Source organism: Loxodonta africana, chromosome 9 (assembly GCF_030014295.1).
Source record: "Loxodonta africana isolate mLoxAfr1 chromosome 9, mLoxAfr1.hap2, whole genome shotgun sequence".
Lineage (NCBI taxonomy): Eukaryota > Metazoa > Chordata > Mammalia > Proboscidea > Elephantidae > Loxodonta > Loxodonta africana.
In genome coordinates, this window is record NC_087350.1 from 25,605,202 (window position 1) to 25,626,816 (window position 21,615).

The 21,615-nt window shown below is 41.6% G+C and overlaps 1 protein-coding gene across 2 annotated transcripts in view; it reads left to right on the forward strand.

Annotated features, from left to right (window-relative positions):
- Window positions 1–15,819: 15,819 nt before the first annotated feature.
- UBQLN1 (ubiquilin 1) overlaps window positions 15,820–21,615 on the forward strand; it is a 65,668-nt gene continuing 59,872 nt past the window's right edge. Inside the window, exon 1 of one of the 2 annotated variants that reach the window (XM_003407809.4) lies at window positions 15,820–16,266. In XM_003407809.4, the coding sequence (XP_003407857.1) occupies window positions 16,087–16,266 (180 nt within the window). In that variant the 5' untranslated portion in view covers window positions 15,820–16,086. The remainder of the gene's footprint in view (window positions 16,267–21,615) is intronic. The other variant, XM_003407808.4, reaches the window with a different exon arrangement.

The following is a 21,615-nucleotide window of genomic DNA, read 5'->3' on the forward strand; positions in this document are numbered from 1 at the left end:
CTTTTGAGAAACAGCTTTTGGCTTGTTTATGGGCCTTGGTAGGGACCAAATGCTTAACCATGGGCCACAAAGTCACCATGCAGCCTGAGCTGCCCATCATGAACTGAGTGTTGTCTGACCCACAGAGTCATGAAGTCAGACATGCACATCAGCACTCCATCATTAAATAGAAGTGGTATATATGGGATCACACTTAAGCAGGACCTGAAGGCACAAGTAAGTTGCATGAGGAAGTGGCCCAAGTGACCACAGTCTCCACTCCTTTCATATTACATGCCCTCTCCCAGTCTGCACTTATGGCCTCATGGGGCATTTCTTAGGATCAGTTGACTGAGGAAGAGCAAACTCATGCCTGGTTTACAGATGGTTCTGCGTGATATGCTGGCACCACTCAAAAGTGGACAGTGGCAGCACTATAGCCCCTTTCTGGGACCTCCCTGAAGGACAGTGGTTAAGGAAAATCCTCCCAATAGGCAGAGCTCTTAGCAGTGCACCTGGTTGTTTACTTGCTTAGAAGGAGAAAGGACCAGATGTGCTATTGTATACTGATTCATGGGCTGTGGCCAATGGTTTGCCTGGATGCTCAGGAACCTGGAAGGAACATCACTGAAAAATTGATGATGAAGAGGTATGGGAAAAGGTAGGTGGGTAGACCTCTCCGTATGGGCTAAAGAAGTGAAAATATTTGTGCCTCATATGAATGTTCACCAAATGGTGACCTTGGTAGAGGAGGATTTAAGAATCAAGTGGATAAGATGATGCTTTCTGTGGAAACCAGTCATCTTCTTCCTCAAACCACTCCTGTCATTGCCCAATGGTCTCATGAACAAAGTGGCCATGATGGCAGGGATGGGAGTTATGCATGGGCTCAGCAACAAGGACTTCTCCTCACCAAGGCTGATTTGGCTACAGCCACTGCTGAGTGACCAATCTGCCAGCAGCAGAGACCAACACTGAGTCTCTGATATGGCATCATTCCTTGAGGTGATTAGCCAGCAACCTGGTGGCAGGTTGATTACGTTGGACTGTTTCCATCATAGAAAGAGCAGTGTATCGTTCTTACTGGAATAGACACTTACTGTGGATATGGATTTTGCTTCCTTGCACACAATGCTTCTGCCCAAACTACCATCCAAGGACTCACAGAATGCCTTATACACCATCATGGTATCCCAGACAGCATCACCTCAGATCAAAGGACTCACTTCATATCAAATGAAATATGGCAATGGGCCCATGCTCATGGAATTCACTAGCCTTACCGTGTTCCCCATCATCCTGAAGCACCTGGCTTGACAGAATAATGGAATGGTCTTCTAAAGACACGATTAGGCCACTCATCACTGGCAGTGCTTTACAGGGTTCGGGCGATGTTCTCCAGCAGCCTGTATATCCTCCAAATCAGCATTCAGTATATGGGCCTGTTTCTCCAATAGTCAGGATTTATGTTCCCAAGAATCAAGGGGTGGCGATTAGAGTATCACCCCTCACTATTACCCCTACTGACCCACTTGCAAATCTTTGCTTCCTCTCCTCATGATTCCATGCTCATTGGGTCTAGAGGTCTCAGTTCCAAAGAGAGGAATACTCCCACCTGGAGACACAACACGGATTCCAGTGAACTGGAAATTAAGAATGCCACTCAGCCACTCTGGGCTCCTCATGCCTCTGGATCAACAGGCAGACAAGGTAGTTACCATATTGGCTGTTGTGATTGATCCTGACTACCAAAGGGAAGTCAGATTGATGTTGCATAATGGAGGTAAAAAAGCGTATGTCTGGAACACAGGAGATCCCACAGGGTGTCACTTAGTACTACCATGCCTTGTGATTAAAGTCAATGGAAAACTACAGCAACCCAATTCCGACATGACTGCTAGTGGCCCAGGAATGAAGATTTGGGTCACCCCACCAGGTCAAGAACCACAACCAGCTGAGGTGCTTGCTGTGGGTAAAGGGAATATGGAATGGGTGGTGGAAGAAAGTAGTTCTAAACATCAGTTACAACCACATGACCAGTTGCAGAAATGCAGCCTGTACTTGCTATGAGTATTTCTTCCTTGTATGTGTGCATCCAAAGGTTTGGTTTTCTTTGCTTATATAAGATGAAAAGAGGGCTAGTGCATTTTCAGTTGTACAAATGTTAGTTGTATCATGTTAGGCACACATATGAACTTGTAATTGTCTTTATTTAGAGACTGTGTATGGTTTAAGGAGATGTTTACAGGTGCCAAGTTGACAAGGAGTGGATTGTGAAGGTTAAAGTTGCATGTCAACTTGGCTGGGTCATGATTCTTAGTGGTTTGGCAGCTATGTAACGATGTAGTTTGACATTTATTTAATGATGTACTTTGCAGGTATGTAATGGTGTAGTCATCCTCCATGATGTGATCTGATGTGAGCAGCCAATCAGTTGAAAGGGAGTTTCCTTGTGGGTGTGGCCTGCATCCAATATATACAGAAGCTCTGGCAAAGCTGTTCACTTGCTCTGGTTCTTGCATCTGGCTCACCATCATCTTACCTCTGGTTCTTGGGACTTGATCCTGAAGCCTGACGTGTTACCTACCAATTTTAGGATTCACTGGTTTCCCTTGCCTGTGAGGCAGCAGCCTGCTGTCTTACCTGCCAATCTTGGATTTGTCAGCTTCCACAGCCTGTGAGCCGGCAGCTTGCCATATGACCTGCTCATCTTGAATTTGTCAGCCCCTGCAGTTACATGAGTCTCCAGCCTGATGCCTGGACTTGGGACTTGCCAGCCGTACAACTATATGAACCATTTCCTTGAGATACATATCTCTATATACACATATATATGCTTCACCGGTTCTGCTTCTCTAGCTAACCCAGCCTAAGACAGGAGTCTTTTGTCTTCTGCCAGCATTCATGAAATTGTAGTTAGGCCCATTTATTAGCTTGCAAGTAGGATAAAATCTCAGACTCTTCACAATCCTCGACCGATTATAGAGTAATTTAGGTAACCCACAGTGTTGCTCTGTCTTCACCTTTCAACTCATTTGGGAATCAAAATGGTAAGAATTATTTGGATGAAATACAATGATGGGGGGACAATTTTTTTTTTAACTCTGTTCAGCCTCCTGTGTAAAATTTCTCAATCAGTGCCTTCATGAGTTTTACAAAACTCTCCAACATCCAGAAACATTTTTTCCTCTAAACCATTATTATCCTCTGGAATTCTTAGATGATTAGCTCCATATAGTAGATTTTTGCACACTTTGTAACCTATTTCTTCCTACCTCCAGAGAGCACCTAAGATTTCCCCATGGGTAATTTGCATACTTTACACGAGGTGATGGCAGACTCTTCATATTAGGTAATCTCCTAAAGTCAGGAAACACATTCCAAATACATCTATTTTGAATGAATTTTCACACTGACTCTGGGAGAACCAGTCTTACCACTTCTGGAAGACTTTCCATGCTTGCCCTAGGGACTGAGTCTCAAGTTATTAACAACAAAAAAAATTAACAGTACCCTGTTTATTATAGATGTCAGAGGAGAATAGTCTTAGAATATCTTTAGGCATTTTCGTAAGGCCTGAGGTGAATTCCAGACTCTAGTAAGAGATGGATAGGGGGATACATTAACATATTAAATGCAAGTTTATAACGGAATTCTAGAAATACTTACCATATATTGGGAAAAAGTATAATACTCAAGATAAGGTTTATCTTGAGTATTATAATCAACTCAGAATTCAAAAGACTTTGTAGTGAAATATCATTCTTTGATATTCAATAATATTTGCTGCTTCACTTCTGAGAGAAGAAGAGGAAGAGAAGAGTTGTAGGTGGTAGGGACGATCCCACCAGCTCTCTCTACAGCAGTGGTTCTCAACAAGCAACAGTTCTGGCAATGTCTGGAGACATTTTTGATTGTCAGAACAAGGGAGGCAGTGCTAATGGCATCTAGTGGTTAGAAGGTAGGGTTGCTGCTAAACATCTTGCAATGTCCAGAAAATCCCCTCACAACAAAGGATTATCTGGCCCAAAACGACAATAGTGTAAGGTTGGGAAGACCTGCTATACAGGAAGGATAAAAAATAGTGAGACTGATGATGAAATAGCTCTATATCATGATTGTGCTGATGGTTACATGAATCTATATATGAGATAAAATTGTACAGTACTACACACATGCACGCACACACACAAATGAGTACAGGTTAAAAAAATATAGTGAAGGAGACGGGGCCAAGATGGCAGAGTAGTCAGGTGCTTCCGGTGATCCCTCTCACAACAAAGACCCCCCCAAAAACAAGTGAAAATGATTATATTAATGACAAGCTAGGAGCCCTGAACATCAAAGGCAAAGTTAGAAAATGGTCTAAATGGAAGGGGGAGGGAGAGACAGTTCAGAAATGGTGAGGAGTTGTCGGACCTGAATCACCAGGAACCCACAGGCACTATTCCCTGGAGTGACCGTGGTGGGGCTGGCAGTAGCATTCCAGACATGGTTTCTGCAGGGAGAGACAGTGACCTGCACAGTATACTCACACCTCCAGAGCGAGAGCAGAATGGCACTCTAGGCAAAAGCTAAGTACTTGCATTTATTTTACCCCACTCCAGCCTCCAAGCTGGCTTCAGTGGCTGATTTCCCTGGGCCTGAGATAGGTTCTGCTGTGTACCCTGAGCCATCCTCCTGGCCTTGGAGAAGGAATAAATTCACAATTGGGGGAAAAGATAATCTGCCAGCTCCATGAAGCTGGGGAGCTCAGGACAGAAGTAGCTCCTTCCAGGAACAAACGGTCTGTGGACTTTGAATAGCTTTCATCCCTGCGTGGACCTGTGTGGGCCCATTTGAGGAGAATAGACCCTTGTTGGCAGACTGCAACTGTTTCAGCTGTGTGGTGGAGAGGTGGGTGTTTGATGTTTGACACCACTTTGCATATTAAACAGGGTCATCACCTATCCACATCAGTGCCCTAAGGACCAGTGGCTCCACCCATGTCACCTAGCCACCCATGACAGTGGTCCAAGGATAAGTGGTACCTCCCAGTCCTTGCAACCAAAAGCATTGGATACCCATGGTCCTGCGGCAGAACCTACCCACCTGTGCTCTCTCGGGAACAGGGACATGCTTTCCTCACAGACACTTGGGGAATGGTTGTCAACCCCCTGTCTTCTTCACTGTGTGACCCCTTGCTGCAACCAGATACCTTTACCTACACCAATCACTCCTGCCCCTCTAAGACTGTAGGGCAGAGCCTGTACCACACACTTGATGACCAACTACCTGGACACTTGAGCTGAATCCATACAAGAAAAGTGAATGGACTCCTAGGTTCATATATCTGATAACACCTCTAGCTATCTGGTGACAGGACGTTAGAGCTTCAAAGGCAAAAATAATCAAGCTAGCTTACTCAAGCAGCCTATTTGGGCACATAAAAACAAAACAAAGCAAGAAGCTAGGATACAGTAAGCAAACATAAAATAAACTAACACAATAACTTATAGATGGCTCAGAGATAACAGTCAATATCAAGTCACATAAAGAAGCAAACCATGATCGCTTCAACAAGCTCTCAAAACAAAGAGCCAAGGAATCTTCCAGATAGGGGTATCTTCCTGGAATTACCAGATGCAGAATACAAAAGATTAATATACAGAACTCTTCAAGACATCAGGAACAAGATCAGGAAGGAGATCAGGCCAAACATAGAACAAGCCAAGGAACACACAGATAAAGCAGTCAAAGAAATTAAAAAGGTTATTTGAGAACATAGTGGAAAATTTAATAAGCTGCGAGAATCCAGAGAGAGACAGCAATCAGAAATTCAGAAGATTAACAACCAAATTACCAGAATTAGACAACAGAAAGTCAGAGGAGTAGAATTGAGGAACTGGAAGGCAGAATTAATGAGACTGAAAATAAAATACTTGGCACCAATGTATCCAAAGAAAAATCATATAAAAGAGTTAAAAAAAATGAAGAAACCCTAAGAATCATGTGGGACTCTAACAAGAGAAATAACCTAGGAGTGATTGGAGTACCAGAACAGGGAGGGATAACAGAAAATACAGACAGAATTCTTGAAGATTTGTTGTCAGAAAACTTCCCTGATATCATGAAAGTTGAGAAGATATCTTTCCAAGATGCTCATCAAACTCCACGTAAGGTAGATTTTGAAAGAAACTCACCAAGACATCTTATAACCAAGGTTGCCAAAACCAAAGATACAGAGAGAATTTTAAGAGTGACTAGGGATAAATGAAAAGTTATCTACATAGGAGCGTCAACAAGAATAAGCTCAGACTACTTGGCAGAAACCATGCAGGCAAGAAGGCAATGGGATGACTTATATAAAGCATTGAAGGAAAAAAATTGCCAGCCAAGGAAAACTGTCTCTCAAATATGAAGGTGAAATCAGGACATTTCCAGATAAACAGAAGTTTAGGGAATTTGTAAAAACAAAACCAAAACTACCAGAAATACTAAATTGAATTCTCTGGTTAGGAAATCAATAATATCAGATATCAACCCAAGACTAGAACATGGGACAGAGCAACCAAATGTCAACCCAGATAAGGAAATCACAAAAATACATTAAGATAAAAAAATGCTCAAAACAAGGAAACAGCAATGTTATTATGTAAAAGAAGACAACACTAAAACAATAAAGAGGGACTGAGAAATGTAGTCACAGGTCTTTCATACGGACAGGAAGTCAAGGTGATATAAAGAAATAAAAGTTAGGTTTAAATTTAGAAAAATAGGGGTAAATATTAATGTAACCACAGAGAAGACTAACAATCCTACTCATCAAAATAAAATACAAGAAAAAAAATAGAGACTCAGCAAAAACAAAATTGACAACAACGAATAAGAGGAAAAGACAATACATAAAAATAAACTACTCAGCACAAAAAATTAAAGAAAATCAAGTGGGAAAAAGAAACTGTCTACAACACGCAAAAAAAGACATCAAAATGACAGCACTGAACTCATACCTATCCATAATTATGGTGAATGTAAATGGACTAAATGGACCAATAAAGAGACAGAGAGTGGCAGAATGGATAAAAAACGTTCATCTATATGCTGTCTACAAGAGACACACCTGGGACTTAGAGACACAAACAAACTAAACTCAAAGGATGGAAAAAAAATATATCAAACAAAAAACAATCAAAAAAGAGCAGGAGTGGCAATATTAATTTCTGACAAAACAGACTTTAAAGTTAAATCCACCACAAAGGATGAGGAAGGACACTATATAATGATTAAAGGGACAATACACCAGGAGGATATAAACATATTAAAATTTATGCACCCAGTGACAGGGCTTCAAGAAACATAAAACAAACTCTAACAGCATTAAAAAGTGAGATAGACATCCCCACAATAATAGTCCCACACCTAGTGCCCTCGAGTTGATTCCAACTCAGTAATAGTAGGAGACTTCAAAACACCACTTTCGGTGAAGGACAGAACATCCAGAAAGAAGCTCAATAAAGACACAGAAGCTTGAAATGCCAAAATCAACCAACTTGACCTCATAGACATATACAAAACACTCCACCCAAAGGCAGCCAAGTATACTTTCTTTTCCAGTGCACAGGGAACATTCTCTAGAATAGACCACACATTAGATCATAAAGCAAGCTTTAACAGAATCCAAAATGTCAGAATATTACAAAGCATCTACTCTGACCATAAGGCCCTAAAAGTAGAAATCAATAACAGAAAAAGCAGGGAAAAGAAATGAAACACTTGGAAACTAAACAATACCCTGCTCAAAAATGACTGGGTTATAGAAGAAATTAAGGATGGAATAAAGAAATTCATAGAATCCAATGAGAATGAAAACACTTCCTATCAGACCCTTTGGGACACAGCTAAAGCAGTGTTCAGAGGTCAATTTATATCAATAAATGCACATACCCAAAAAGAAGAAAGGGCCAAAATGAATTATCCCTACAACTTGAACAAATAGAAAGAGAGCAACAAAAGAAACCCTCAGGCACCAGAAGAAAGCAAATAATAAAAATTAGGGTAGAATTAAACGAAATAGAGAACAGGAAAACAATTGAAAGAGTTAACAAGACCAAAAGCTGGTTCTTTGAAAAAATTAACAAAACTGATAAACCACTGGCCAAACTGACAAAAGAAAAACAAGAGAGGAAGCAAATAACCTGAATAAGAAATGAAATGGGCGATATCACAACAGGCCCAACTGAAATTAAAAGAATCATATCAGCCTACTATGGAAAGTTATACTCTAACAAACTTTAAAACCGAGAAGAAATGGATGAATTTCTAGAAACACATTACCTACCTAAACTAACACAAACAGAGGTAGAACAACTAAATAAACCCATAACAAAAGAAGAGATTGAAAAAGTAATTAAAAAACTCCCTTTGGAAAAAAGCCCTGACCCAGACGGCTTCACTGGAGAGTTCTACCAAACTTTCAGAGAAGAGATAACACCACTTCTGCTAAAGGTATCTCAGAGCATAAAAAAGGATGGAAAACTCCCAAACTTATTCTAAGAAGCCAGCATATCCCTGATACCAAAAACCAGGTAAAAAAAAAAAATTTTTTTTTAAGACGCCACAAAAAAAGAAAATTACAGACCTATATCCCTCATGAACTTAGATGCAAAAATCCTCAACAAAATTCTAGCTAATAGAATTCAATAACATATCAAAAAAAATAATAATTCACCATGACCAAGTGGAATTCATACCAGGTATTCAGGGACGGTTCAACATTAGCAAAACAATCAATGTAATCCATCATATAAATAAAACAAAAGACAAGAACCACATGATCTTATCAATTGATGCAGAAAAGGCATTTGACAAAGTTCAACGCCCATTCATGATAAAAACTGTCAGCAAAATAAGAATAGAAGGGAAATTCCTCAACATAATAAAGGACACTTATGCAAAGCCTATAGGGTCCCTATGGGTCGGAATCGACTCTATGGCAACGGGTTTTGGTTTATACAAAGCCAACATCATCCTAAATGGAGAGAGTCCGAAAGCATTCCCGTTGAGAATGGGAACCAGGCAGGATGCCTTTTATCATCACTCTTATTCAACATGGTGCTGGAGCTCCTAGCCAGAGCAATTAGGCTACATAAAGAAATAAAGGTCATCCAGCTTGGTAAGGAAGAGGTAAAAGTATCTCTGTTTGCAGATGACATGACCTTATACACAGAAAACCCTAAAGAATCCTCAAGAAAACTACTGAAACTAATAGAAGAATTCGGAGTATCAGGATACAAACTAAACATACAAAAAGCAGTTGGATTCCTCTACAAAAAGAACATTGAACAGGAAATCACTAAATCAATATCATTTGCAGTAGCCCCCAAGAAGATAAAATACTTAGGAATCAATCTTACTAGAGACATAAAATACCTATACAAAGAAAACTACAAGATGCTACTACAAGAAACCAAAAGAGACCTACATAAGTGGAAAAACATACCTTGCTCATGGATAGGAACACTTAACATTGTAAAAATGTCTATTCCACTGAAAGTGATCTATAGATTTAATGCAATTCCGATGACATTTTTTAATGAGACAGAGAAACAAATCACCAGCTTCATATGGAAGGGAAAGAGGGCCCAGATAATTAAAACATTACTGAAAAAGAAGAACAAAGTGGGAAGCCTCACACTGCCTGATTTTAGAACCTATTATACCACCAAAGTAGTCAAAACAGCCTGGTACTGATACAACAGATATATAGACCAATGGAACAAAATTGAGAATCCAGACATAAATCCATCCACATATGAGCAGCTGATATTTGACAAAGGCCCAAATTCAGTTAAATGTGGAAAAGACAGTCTCTTTAACAAATGGTGCTGGCATAACTGGATATTCATTTGCAAAAAAAAAGAAACAAGGCCCATACCTCACACCATACACAAAAACTAACTCGAAGCCAATCAAAGACCTAAATATAAAATCTAAAACAATAAAGATCATGGAGGAAAAAATAGGCACAACACTAGGAGCCCTAATACATGGCATAAACAGTATACAAAACATTACTAAGAATGCACAAACACCAGAAGAGAAACTAGGTAACTGGGGGCTCCTAAAAATCAAACACCTATGCTCATCCAAAGACTTCACCAAAAGAGTAACAAGATTACCTACAGACTGGGAAAAAGTTTTTAGCTATAACATTTCTGATCAGCGTCTGATCTCTAAAATCTACATGATACTGCAAAAACTCAACAACAAAAAGACAAATAACCCAATTAAAAAATAAGTAAAGGATATGAACAGACACTTCACTAAAAATGACATTCAACTAGCTAACAGATATATATGGAAATGCTCACAATTATTAGCCATTAGAGAAATGCAAATCAAAACTACAATGAGATTCCATCTCATTCCAACAAGGCTGGCATTAATCCAAAAAACACAAAATAATAAATGTTGGAGAGGTTGTGGAGAGATTGGAACACTTCTACACTGCTGGTGGGAATGTAAAATGGTACAGCCACTTTGGAAAATCGATTTGTTGCTTCCTTAAAAAACTAGAAATAGAACCACCGTAGGATCCAGCAATCCCACTCCTTGCAGTATATCCCAGAGAAGTAAGAGCCTTTACACGAACAGATATATGCACACCTATGTTCATTGCAGCACTGTAATAGCAAAAAGATGGAAGCAACCAAGGTGCCCATCAATGAATGAATGGATAAATAAATTATGGTATATTCACACAATGGAATACTATGCATCGATAAAGAATGATGATGAATCCGTGAAAAATTTCATAACAGAGGCATCTGGAAGGCATTACGCTGAGTGAAAGTAGTCAGTTGCAAAAGAACAAATATTGTATGAGACCACTATTAAAAGAACTCAAGAAATAGTTTAAACAGAGAAGAAAATATTTTTTGATGGCTATGAGAGTGGGGAGGGAGGGAGGGAGAGGGGTATTCACTAATTAGATTAAAAACAAAAACAAAAAACCAAACCCAGTGCCATGGAGTCGATTCCGACTCATAGCGACCCTGTAGGACAGAGTACAACTGCCCCACAGAGTTTCCAAGGAGCGCCTTGGATTCGAACTGCTGACTCTTTGGTTTGTAGCCATAGCACTTAACCACTATGCCACCAGGGCTTCCCACTAATTAGATAGAAGGCAAGAATTATTTTAGGTGAAGGGAAAGACAACACACAATACAGGCGAGGTCAGCACAACTGGACTAAACCAAAAGCAAAGAAGTCTTCCGAATAAGGCCAACACTTCGAAAGCCAGAGTAGGAGCGGTGGGGGTTTGGAGACCGTGGTTTCAGGGGACATCTGGGTCAGTTGGAATAATAAAATCTATTAAGAAAACATTCTGTATCCCACTTTGGAGAGTGGCATCTGGGGTCTTAAACGCTAGCAAGTGGCTAACTAAGATGCATCAATTGGTCTCAACCTGCCTAGACCAAAGGAGAATGAAGAACATCAAGGATACAAGGTAATTACGAGCCCAAGAGACAGAAAGGGCCATGTAAACCAGAGACTACATCATCCTGAGACCAGAAGAACTAGATGATGCCTCGCTACAACCGATGACTGCCGTGACAGGGAACACAACAGAGAACCCCTGAAGGAGCAGGAGAGCAGTGGGATGCAGACTTCAAAATCCTCATAAAAAGACCAGACTTAATGGTCTGACTGAGACTGGAAGGATCCCAGAGGTCATGGTCCCCAGACCTTCTGTTAGCCCAAGACGGGAACCATTCTCAAAGCCAACTCCTCATACAGGAATTGTACTGGAGTGTAGGATAGAAAATGATACTGGTGAGGAGTGAGCTTCTTGGATCAAGTAAACACATGAGACTATGTGGGCAGCTCCTGTTTGGAGGGGAGATGAGAAGGCAGAGGGGAACAGAACCAAGGACGCGGAAATAGAGGCTGGAGCGAAGGTGTGTGCTGTTTTATTAGGGGGAGAGCAACCATGAGTATATAGCAAGGTGTATATATATTTTTGTGTGAGAGACTGACTTGATTTGTAAACTTTCACTTAAAGCACAATAAAAATTTTAAAAAATGTGGTGAAAACTGAATAAGGTCTGTAGTCTATTAACATGTCAAATTTCCTGGTTTTGATATTGTGCAACAGCTATTTAAGATGTCACCATTGGGGGAAGCTGGGTGAAGGGTACACAGACTTTGTGCTATTTTTGCAACTTCTGGTAAGTCTAAATTTATTTCAAAATAAGAAGTAAAAAAAATAAATAGTGAGATTGGACCAATGTGAGAACCAGAGATGTGTTCTTCACACAGAGAGGTTTGCCACATCCCCTTTCTTTCCACTGCTGCTGGCCCTCTCTTTGCTTCTGTTTATTATGCTGTAGCTGCCACAGCACCAGAGGACTGTGGGAACCTACTTAGCAGCTTCTGTTCAAAGCTCGTGGTGGCTTTAGATGTAAAGTCTTAGTTGACAAATTAATAAACATCCTCTCCCCGCCCCCAGCCTGTCCTCTAATTACTTGGCCAGAAAGTTTTTGAATATTCTACCCTTCTACATTTGATTTTGAAGTAGCCCTAGAGATATTTGTGCACTGCTCCTAGACTGTGGATCACACTTTGAGACCAGTACCCTGGGAGAGTTTCTATTTCCCATCACTGTGTGCTTCTCATGATGTTGCCCCTCTCAACACACCTAACAACATCTTATGCATTCCTTAAGGCCTGGCTCAAGTAATTTCCTTCAAAAACTTTCTCTGACCACCACCCCTGTGCCATTTCCCTCCCCGTCAAGCAGATAGTATAGGGATGTTTCCTTATAAATTCTACTGTAAAGCAAGTAAGTTCCAAGGTGTGTATATATACAGCTGTATCTATCTATCTACCGCTACACTATAAACCTTGGGAGAGACAAGACATACAAAATATGATCCACTGTTCTAAGCCTCTTTAATGAAAAACATGATTTCAACAATACAGTTCAACTGGGAATGCTCTCATGCCAAGAAATTATGCTGGGCACTGTGGGGTATATATGATGGTTAAGACAGAATTCCAATTTTCAAGGACCTTGTCTAGTTAAGAAGCCCTGGTGACACAGTGGTTAAGTGTTTGGGTGCTAATCAAAAGGTCAGCAGTTCAAATCCACCAGCTGCTGCTTGGAAACCCTGTGGAGCAATTCTACTTTGTCCTATAGGGTCGCTGTGAGTCAGAATCGACTTGATGGCAATGAGATTTTTTTGTCTAATGAAGGAGAAAGAGGCACAAAAGTAAGTATAATACAAGAGATAATGTGTTAAGTGACATTAAAAAGGTCATAAAGCTATATAGAGAGTTTAGAGAATATTTCTGTACCACGGACAAATTGTTAGGGAAGGTCATATTTCAGTTGAGAACTGAAGGAGGGGTAAAACAATGGGAACAAAAGAAGGGAAAATAACTTTTTCCTGCAGTGAAATTGGTGTGTTGAGGCTTTTTTTTTTTTTTTAATTGTGCTCTAGGTGAAACTTTACAGAGCAAATTAGTATCTTATTCAACAATTTACACACAGTTTTGTTACACTGGTTGCAATCCCCGCGATGTGTCAACACTCTCCCCTTCCACACCCCAGTCCCCCATTTCCATTTGTCCAATATTCCTGTCCCTTCCTGCCTTCTTGTCATTGTGTTTGTGCAGGTGTTGCCCCTTGGTCTCATGTACAGAATTGAACTAAGAAGCACATTCCTCACATGTGTAATTGTTTGTTTTATAGACCTGTCTAATCTTTGGCTGAAGGGTGAACTTTGGGAGTAGCTTCAGTTCTGAGTTAAAAGGGCGTCTGGGGACCATAGACTCGGGGGTTCTTCCAGTCTCTGTCAGACCAGTAAGTCTGGTCTTTTTTTTTTCTTTTGTGAATTTGAATTTTGTTCTGCATTTTTCTCCTGCTCTGTCTGGGACCCTCTATTGTGATCCCTGTCAGAGCGGTTGGTGGTGGTAGCCGGGCACCATCTAGTTCTTCTGGGCTCAGAGTGGTGAATGCTGTGGTACTTGTGGTCCATTAGTCCTTTGGACTAATATTTCCCTTGTGTCTTTGGTTTTCTTCATTCTCCTTTGTGCATTGAGGCTTTGAACCAGGAAAGCCCAAGACATGCTTGGAGAGCTTAGTTGACTGGTTTGCCTGAAGAGAGGAGTAAGGAGCAAGGTCCTCTGGTCACAGAGGGCCTTGTACACCATGCCATGAAGATTTAATTTTATTCTAAACTTTGGTGAGAGCTTTTGAAAATTTTCAAGTAGGTGAGTGTCATCAAAGCTTTGTTTTAGAATAACATACGGCATCAGAAGAAAACAGACTTGAGGGTGGGGACTTCAAAATGGGGGAGAGGAATCTGTAGGAGGTTGTTCAACCTAGGCCAGAGGTAATGAAGGCCTGAACTAGACTGGTAGCAGGAGGAAGTTGAAGATAATAGAAGCAATGTTACAAGTAATGAATTGCCAGGAGAATTATACATACAGTGAAACCTATGACAGTGGGAACTCAGGACTGTCTTGTTTTTCTAGGTCTCACAAGTTTTCCGCCTTTGACAGGGTGCAGTCACCACTTTTCTATCGCTAGCGGAAAATATTTTTCCTTCTCTGACAGGTTTCTGCCTCACACAGAGTTCTAGCTTTTGCAGGTTTTACTGTACATAATTATGATAGAAGGTCAGAGAAGGGAAATGATCCTCTAGGCTTGGGTGTTCAAGGAAAAGTTTTAGAGAGAAGGTAGCTCTAAAAGATGAGGACAAGGTGGGGGTGTAATGATCAGAGGTGAGAGAAGCATAATGTGCAAATGTTTCCAGAAATGGTAATACACAAGTTTGACTGGAATGAAGTACATCTACAGAGCAATGGGAGCGAAATTTGAAAGACACTGGATTGCAGGTCTCTAATTTCTAGTTAAGAAATTGGGGTTTATTTTGCAGCCAGTGGGGAGCTTGCGATGGATTTTCAGTAGGAGAGTGAGATATAATTTATATTAGTTATTTGACACATGTTCTGCCTCGTATTGAAGTTACTATGTAAGTTTTTGGACACAAGATTAGCGTATTAAAGTTTGCCAGAAAGTACTCAATAAATTCTCATTGACCAACTGAATGAGTCATTCTGTCAAAAGCGGGAGCACAGGCCACTCTGTCAGTACCGGTGGCCTGACGATCGCCTGACCAAATCTGGCTCATCCGAGAGTAGAAAGCCCTGGCCATGTGCAATGACTCCGCGAATTGTGCAGGGTGATTACTGGCGTTTATTCCATTTTCCTTTCGTTTATGACGACCTTTGTTTCATTAAGTTATCTTCATTTCAAATCTTACAAGTAGGCAAAAACTAAGCAAATCAGCAACAACAAAATACTTCGCCAGTATTTTATCACGAGACCCTCTTCCCAGCGAGGTAGACCAAGCCGAAAAATTACCGGAAGCGGTGAGGGCTGCCTGGGCAGCCCGTGAGGTAAGGGGGTGGGCAAACTACCTGGACAGCCAGCGCGCAGGCGTACTCGCGGCCGCAGCGCCCAGTGGTGGAGCCCCCTTTCTAGTAATTTCGCTATCCGTGACATCATCTTTGTGCGCCGATAAGACGCCTCTCAGAACCGGGATTATTATTTATTTGGTGGAAATGACAAAAAAAATGAACTGACCCATCCCGTCCGTCTTTGATTTTATTCTTCCACTCTGGACATGTTTACATTTTGGGTAACAGAACGCGAGCGGAAAAGGAAAGCCGCTGGAGCTTGAAGAGGCGACCGCCAGGAATGACTCGGCGCTGCCGTCAGCCGCGCTACCCGGCGTGCCTCGCGCGGCGCTGGCAGAGGGACGTGGGGGAGGGGCGGCGAGGAGGAAGCGGCGGCTGCTGCGGATGTCGCTGTTAACCAGCGGCGTCTGAACAAACGACGGCTGCCGAGCGCCCGACCTGGCTCTGCGCTAGAGCCCAAACAGAGCTCCGCGGCCTCTCGCCCGCTAGGGCGGTCCTACGCCGGTTGCCACTGAGGTGGAGTGCCCCGCATTCCCCGCTGCCCGGGCCGGCCGACTGTGGCGTTTTCTGGCTCCCGTTCGCTCGCCCGCTCCCTCCCTGCCCGCTCCCTCCCTGCTCTCCTGAGTCACCGCCGCCATGGCCGAGAGTGGTGAAAGCGGCGGCCCTCCAGACTCCCAGGACGGCGCCGCCGCGCCCGACGCTGCCGGCGCCCCCGCGGCAGCTGCCTCCGCGGAGCCCAAGATCATGAAAGTCACCGTGAAGACCCCGAAGGAGAAGGAGGAGTTCGCTGTGCCCGAGAACAGCTCCGTCCAGCAGGTGAGGGCCGCCTGGGGCTCGGGCAGGGGTGGAGGTGGCGGCAGGACCTCCGCCCGCGTCCAGGGACGGTTTTGGAGGGCCTTGGGAGAGGGTTGACCGCGGAAGTGTCCTCGGCCATTTTCCTGGGCCTCATCCCAAATCCGATCACACCCAAGCTCGTGGGTTTGCTTCTTGGGACACCGCAGAGGTTTGTGGCAGGGCTGCGGCCTGTGTGTGGCACACACCAACGCCGCTTGCCTCCGCACCCTCCTCCTCCGGCGTCCACCGACCCTCTGCCGCCTCCTCCAGCTCCCCGCCCCCAGCCGCCTCCAGCTCCTCACAAAGGAGAGGGACCCACCGCCTGACTCCGGGCGGGGTGGAGGCTGGGCGGGTGCGAAGGTTCGCTTTAGCCTAGGCCGCGGTTTTGTTTGAAGAACACAAAAACAAACAAAAAAAGAGGGTTGCTCGTTGTTTTCGCCTGCCTGCCGTGTTATGGTCGGTTTTTGGGGTGAGAAGCACGTGTTTGTTTAGTTCTGCTTTTTGAATGCTGAAATCTTGCCTACTTTTAAAAAAACGAAAAACAAAGATATGCCGTAGAAATTGCTTGCAGGCACATCTTAAATTATGGTACTAGGCTCAAGGAGAAAAGTGAGTGACTCTTCATTCTTTGATGACATGCTGTTTTCTTGTTAGTATATTTATCCCTTCGATGCTCATCTGGGGTAAGTTTTTGTTTGGTTATAGGGGAACGATAGCGACCTACTCAGGTACTGGCAATTGCGTTGAATAAAAGAAAACAAAACGGGAGTTAATGGGGAGTATTACCCAGTAATTGATTAAAGCCTGGCAGAGAAATTTTGCAATTAATAAGAATCTTGGTGAAATTCGACAAGTTGTTTTAGTTTATTGTTGAACCGTAATTCTTCATCCCTAGCAATCTCAAACAATGTGAATAGTTTATGAAAGGAAACAGTGAACTCCTGAAGTGTACCCATGGTAAATTGCCCCAGAAACAGTAAATGAATGGGGTATTGGTTTATCTAGTTTCAAAAGATGTTTTGCGAAGCAGTAGATTGTAGCATCAACCAAGAGATATTCACCACCAATTGAATCACCATATTGTTGTTTTGTTTTTTGTCTCCCAGTGCTCCTGAACATTTTGTTTTCCAGCATATGGGAGAGTTGAAAGAATTATACAGTGAACACCCATATGTCTGTCACCTACCATTTGCATTTTACTGTGTTAGCTCTATCACATTTCTAATCATTCATCAGTCCTTTTTATTTTTTGGGTGGATTTCAAAGTAATTTGCAAATATCTGAACATGTCACCCTTAAAAAGCACTTCAGTGCCCATATCATTAGCTTGAGTTCAACGTTTTTTAATTTTATTTTTTTAGGTAAATTTTCCATGCAGTGAAATATGTAAGAGTTCCATTCCATGAGTTTTGACACACGCATACACCTGTGTAACCCAAACCCCTATCAAGATATGTAGAGCATTCTTACTGAACAGAAAGTTCCTTCTGTCTCTGTTAGTTCAGTCACTCTCCCATCTACCACTGTTTTTGTTTTTTTCACCATAAGTTAGTTTTGCCTGTTCTAGAATTTTATAAAAATGAGATTGTGTAAAAGGTAGTCTTTGGGTAAGGTTGTTTTCACGCAGCATGATGTTTTTGAGATTATCCTTGTGTGTTAGAAATTCCTTCTTTTTTGTTGCTTTCCTATTGTATGACTTTGTATGTGATACATAGTTTTCTATTGTGTGATCTTACCATAATTTATCCCCTGTTGAGTGTTACCATGGCTGTTCCTGGTTAGTAAAATCTTTTTCTGTTTGTGGACATATGCTTCCATTTCTTGTGGTTTAAATACTTAGAAGTGGAATGGCTGGGCTACAGGGCAGGCATATGTTTAGTTTTATAAGAAATTGCCTTTTTGAAAAGTGTACGGTTGTACAGTCCCACCATTCTGTTCCTCTGTATCCCAGCTGACATGTAACATTGTCAGTCCTTTATCTATTCTAGTGGGTGGGTGTCCGTATTAAGTTTTGAAGCCTGTAGGTCTTCCTTCTAGGATTCTTATTTCATGTCTCCACTAGCCTGGCTGTTTTCAGCATTTCACTGCACAAAATTGGAAAGTAAGAGCAAATATTTCATAAATAGGGGAATTCATATAGGTCAATTTATATTTATGAAGATGTTTAACTTTTTGTAATAGTGAAATTAGAATTCTAAATTATACTGATTTTTTTTTTTTTGACTTTCCTGTAACCAAAGCAAAATTTTAATAAAGGTAAAAGACTATCTTAAGTCACTTTTCTGATGTCACTTTTTTTTTTTTTTAATTGATAATTGTTTTCTGTTTTAGCAGAAAACATGATAAAAATTGAAGCTCACCACTGCACCAAGAACCTGAAGTCAGGTTGAAGTATGTATGGGCTCTGTAAAGGGAAGCACTTATAGGAAAATGCAAATATAATTATGAAAAGCTGTTTTTAGATGGTCTAGTTGTAAAAATCTACTTGAAGCACAAGAAAAGATCTGCCGTTTTGTAATTGAAAAATTTTTTAACTGTTCGATTTAAATCATTTGCCACATATTAAAGTTTTTTCTAACAGATATGAGTGATATTAAGATTTCACTGAGAAAAATGTTCAGTAAAAAATTAGGAAATACTTGGTCCTGAAAATCTTTATCTAATCTTTGGAAGGGAGACAGGTAAGCAGGATAGTATTTGTATGGCTGTGTCCTCATTGGAAACTCTGGTGGTGTAGTGGTTAAGTGTTACAGCTGCTAACCAAGAGGTCGGCAGTTCAAATCCGCCAGGCGCTCCTTGGAAACTCTATGGGGCAGTTCTGCTTTGTCCTGTAGGGTCGCTATGAGTCAGAATCGACTCAACAGCAGTGGGTTTGGTTTTTGGTTTTGTCCTCATGCGTAAGTTGTAAAACAGAAGTCATAAGGTGATTTATTTTTTTTTGGTTTCTGTTTGAATGTGTGTAACCAACACATAGAAACAAAACATTAATTTTACACTGTATCATTTATAGTTGGTATTTAATAAATGTTACTTGTTGGACCAAAAAAAAAAAAAAACCCATTGCCATCAATAGGACAGAGTAGAACTGCCCCATAGGGTTTCCAAGGAGTGCCTGGTGGATTTGAACTGCTGAACTTTTGGTTAGCAGTCACTTAACCACTATGCCACCAGGGTTTCCTACTTGTTGGAAGTTCATGTTAAAGCTTACACTTTTTTTCTAAATTAAAATGAAATTCAGTTTTCACACAGCACTCAGAATCAATTGAGTTACTTATAAATTTCTACTTAAGGAAATTTAGAATATGGTGGCACAGTGCTTAAGAATTTGGCTGCTAACCAGAAGGTTGGCAGTGCGAATCTACCAGCTGCTCCTTGGGAACCCTGTGGACAGTTCTGCTCTGTCTAGTAGGGTCGCTATGAGCTGGAAACGACTTGACTGCAACGGGTTTTGGTTATGCATGGTGACCAGAAGAACGGTGTATGTGTGTTTAATATTGGCACAAAGAATGGAGGAAAGCTTCCGTATAGCCTTTAACTAGTGTGTTTTGGGGTTTTGTGGCCCTCTAGATTATATATTTTTTAGGTTATATTTTAAGATTTTGAAATACAGTTATCTGAAATATTCCGTCAAGGTTTTTTTTTTTTTTAATTTTTATTGTGCCTTAGGCAAAAGTTTACACATCAAGTCTGTCTCATACGAAAATTTGTATGCACCTTCCTGTATACTCCTAGTTGCTCTCCCCATAATGAGACTGCACACTCCTCCTCTCCACTTTCTATTTTCTTGTCTATTCGGCCAGCTTCTGACCCCTCCGCCATCTCATCTCCCCTCCAGACAGGAGCTCAGGCAGGGTTTTTTTTTTTTTAATAATTTTTATTGAGCTTTAAGTGAACGTTTACAAATCAAGTCAGTCTGTCACATATAAGCTTATATACACCTTATTCCATACTCCCACTTACTCTCCCCCTAATGAGTCAGCCCTTCCAGTCTCTCCTTTCGTGACAATTTTGCCAGTTTCTAACCCTCTCTACCCTCCCATCTCCCCTCCAGACAGGAGATGCCAACACAGTCTCAAGTGTCCACCTGATACAAGTAGCTCACTCTTCATCAGCATCTCTCCCCTACCCATTGTCCAGTCCCTTCCATGTCTGATGAGTTGTCTTCGGGAATGGTTCCTATCCTGGGCCAACAGAAGATTTGAGGACCATGACTGCCGGGATTCCTCTAGTCTCAGTCAGACCATTAAGTCTGGTTTTTTTTTTTTTATGAGAATTTGGGGTCTGCATCCCACTGATCTCCTGCTCCCTCAGGGGTTCTCCTTTGTGCTCCCTGTCAGGGCAGTCTTTAGTTGTGGCTGGGCACCATCTAGTTCTTCTGGTCTCAGGATGATGTAAGTCTCTGGTTCCTGTGGCCCTTTCTGTCTCTTGGGCTCATAGTTATCACGTGACCTTGGTGTTCTTCATTCTCCTTTGATCCAGGTGGGTTGAGACCAATTGATGCATCTTAGATGGCCGCTTGTTAGCATTTAAGACCCCAGACGCTACATTTCAAAGTGGGATGCAGAATGTTTTCATAATAGAATTATTTTGCCAATTGACTTAGAAGTCCCCTTAAGCCATAGTCCCCAAACCCCCACCCTTGCTCCGCTGACCTTTGAAGCATTCATTTTATCCCGGAAACTTCTTTGATTTTGGTCCAGTCCAGTTGAGCTAACCTTCCGTGTATTGAGTATTATCCTTCCCTTCACCTAAAGTAGTTTTTGTCTACGAACTAATCAGTAAATAACCCTCCCCCACCCTCCCTCCCCCCCTCGTAACCACAAAAGTATGTGTTCTTCTCAGTTTATACTATTTCTCAAGATCTTATAATAGTGGTCTTACACAATATTTGTCCTTTTGCCTCTAATTTCGCTCAGCATAATGCCTTCCAGGTTCCTCCATGTTATGAAATGTTTCACAGATTTGTCACTGTTCTTTATCGATGCGTAGTATTCCATTGTGTGAATGTACCATAATTTATTTAACCATTCATCCGTTGATGGACACCTTGGTTGCTTCCAGCTTTTTGCTATTGTAAACAGAGCTGCAATAAACATGGGTGTGCATATATCTGTTGGTGTGAAGGCTCTTATTTCTCTAGGGTATATTCCGAGGAGTGGGATTTCTGGGTTGTATGGTAGTTCTATTTCTAACTTTTTAAGAAAACACCAGGTAGATTTCCAAAGTGGTTGTACCATTTTCCATTCCCACCAGCAGTGTATAAGAGTTCCAGTCTCTCTGCAGCCTCTCCAACATTTATTATTTTGTATTTTTTGGATTAATGCCAGCCTT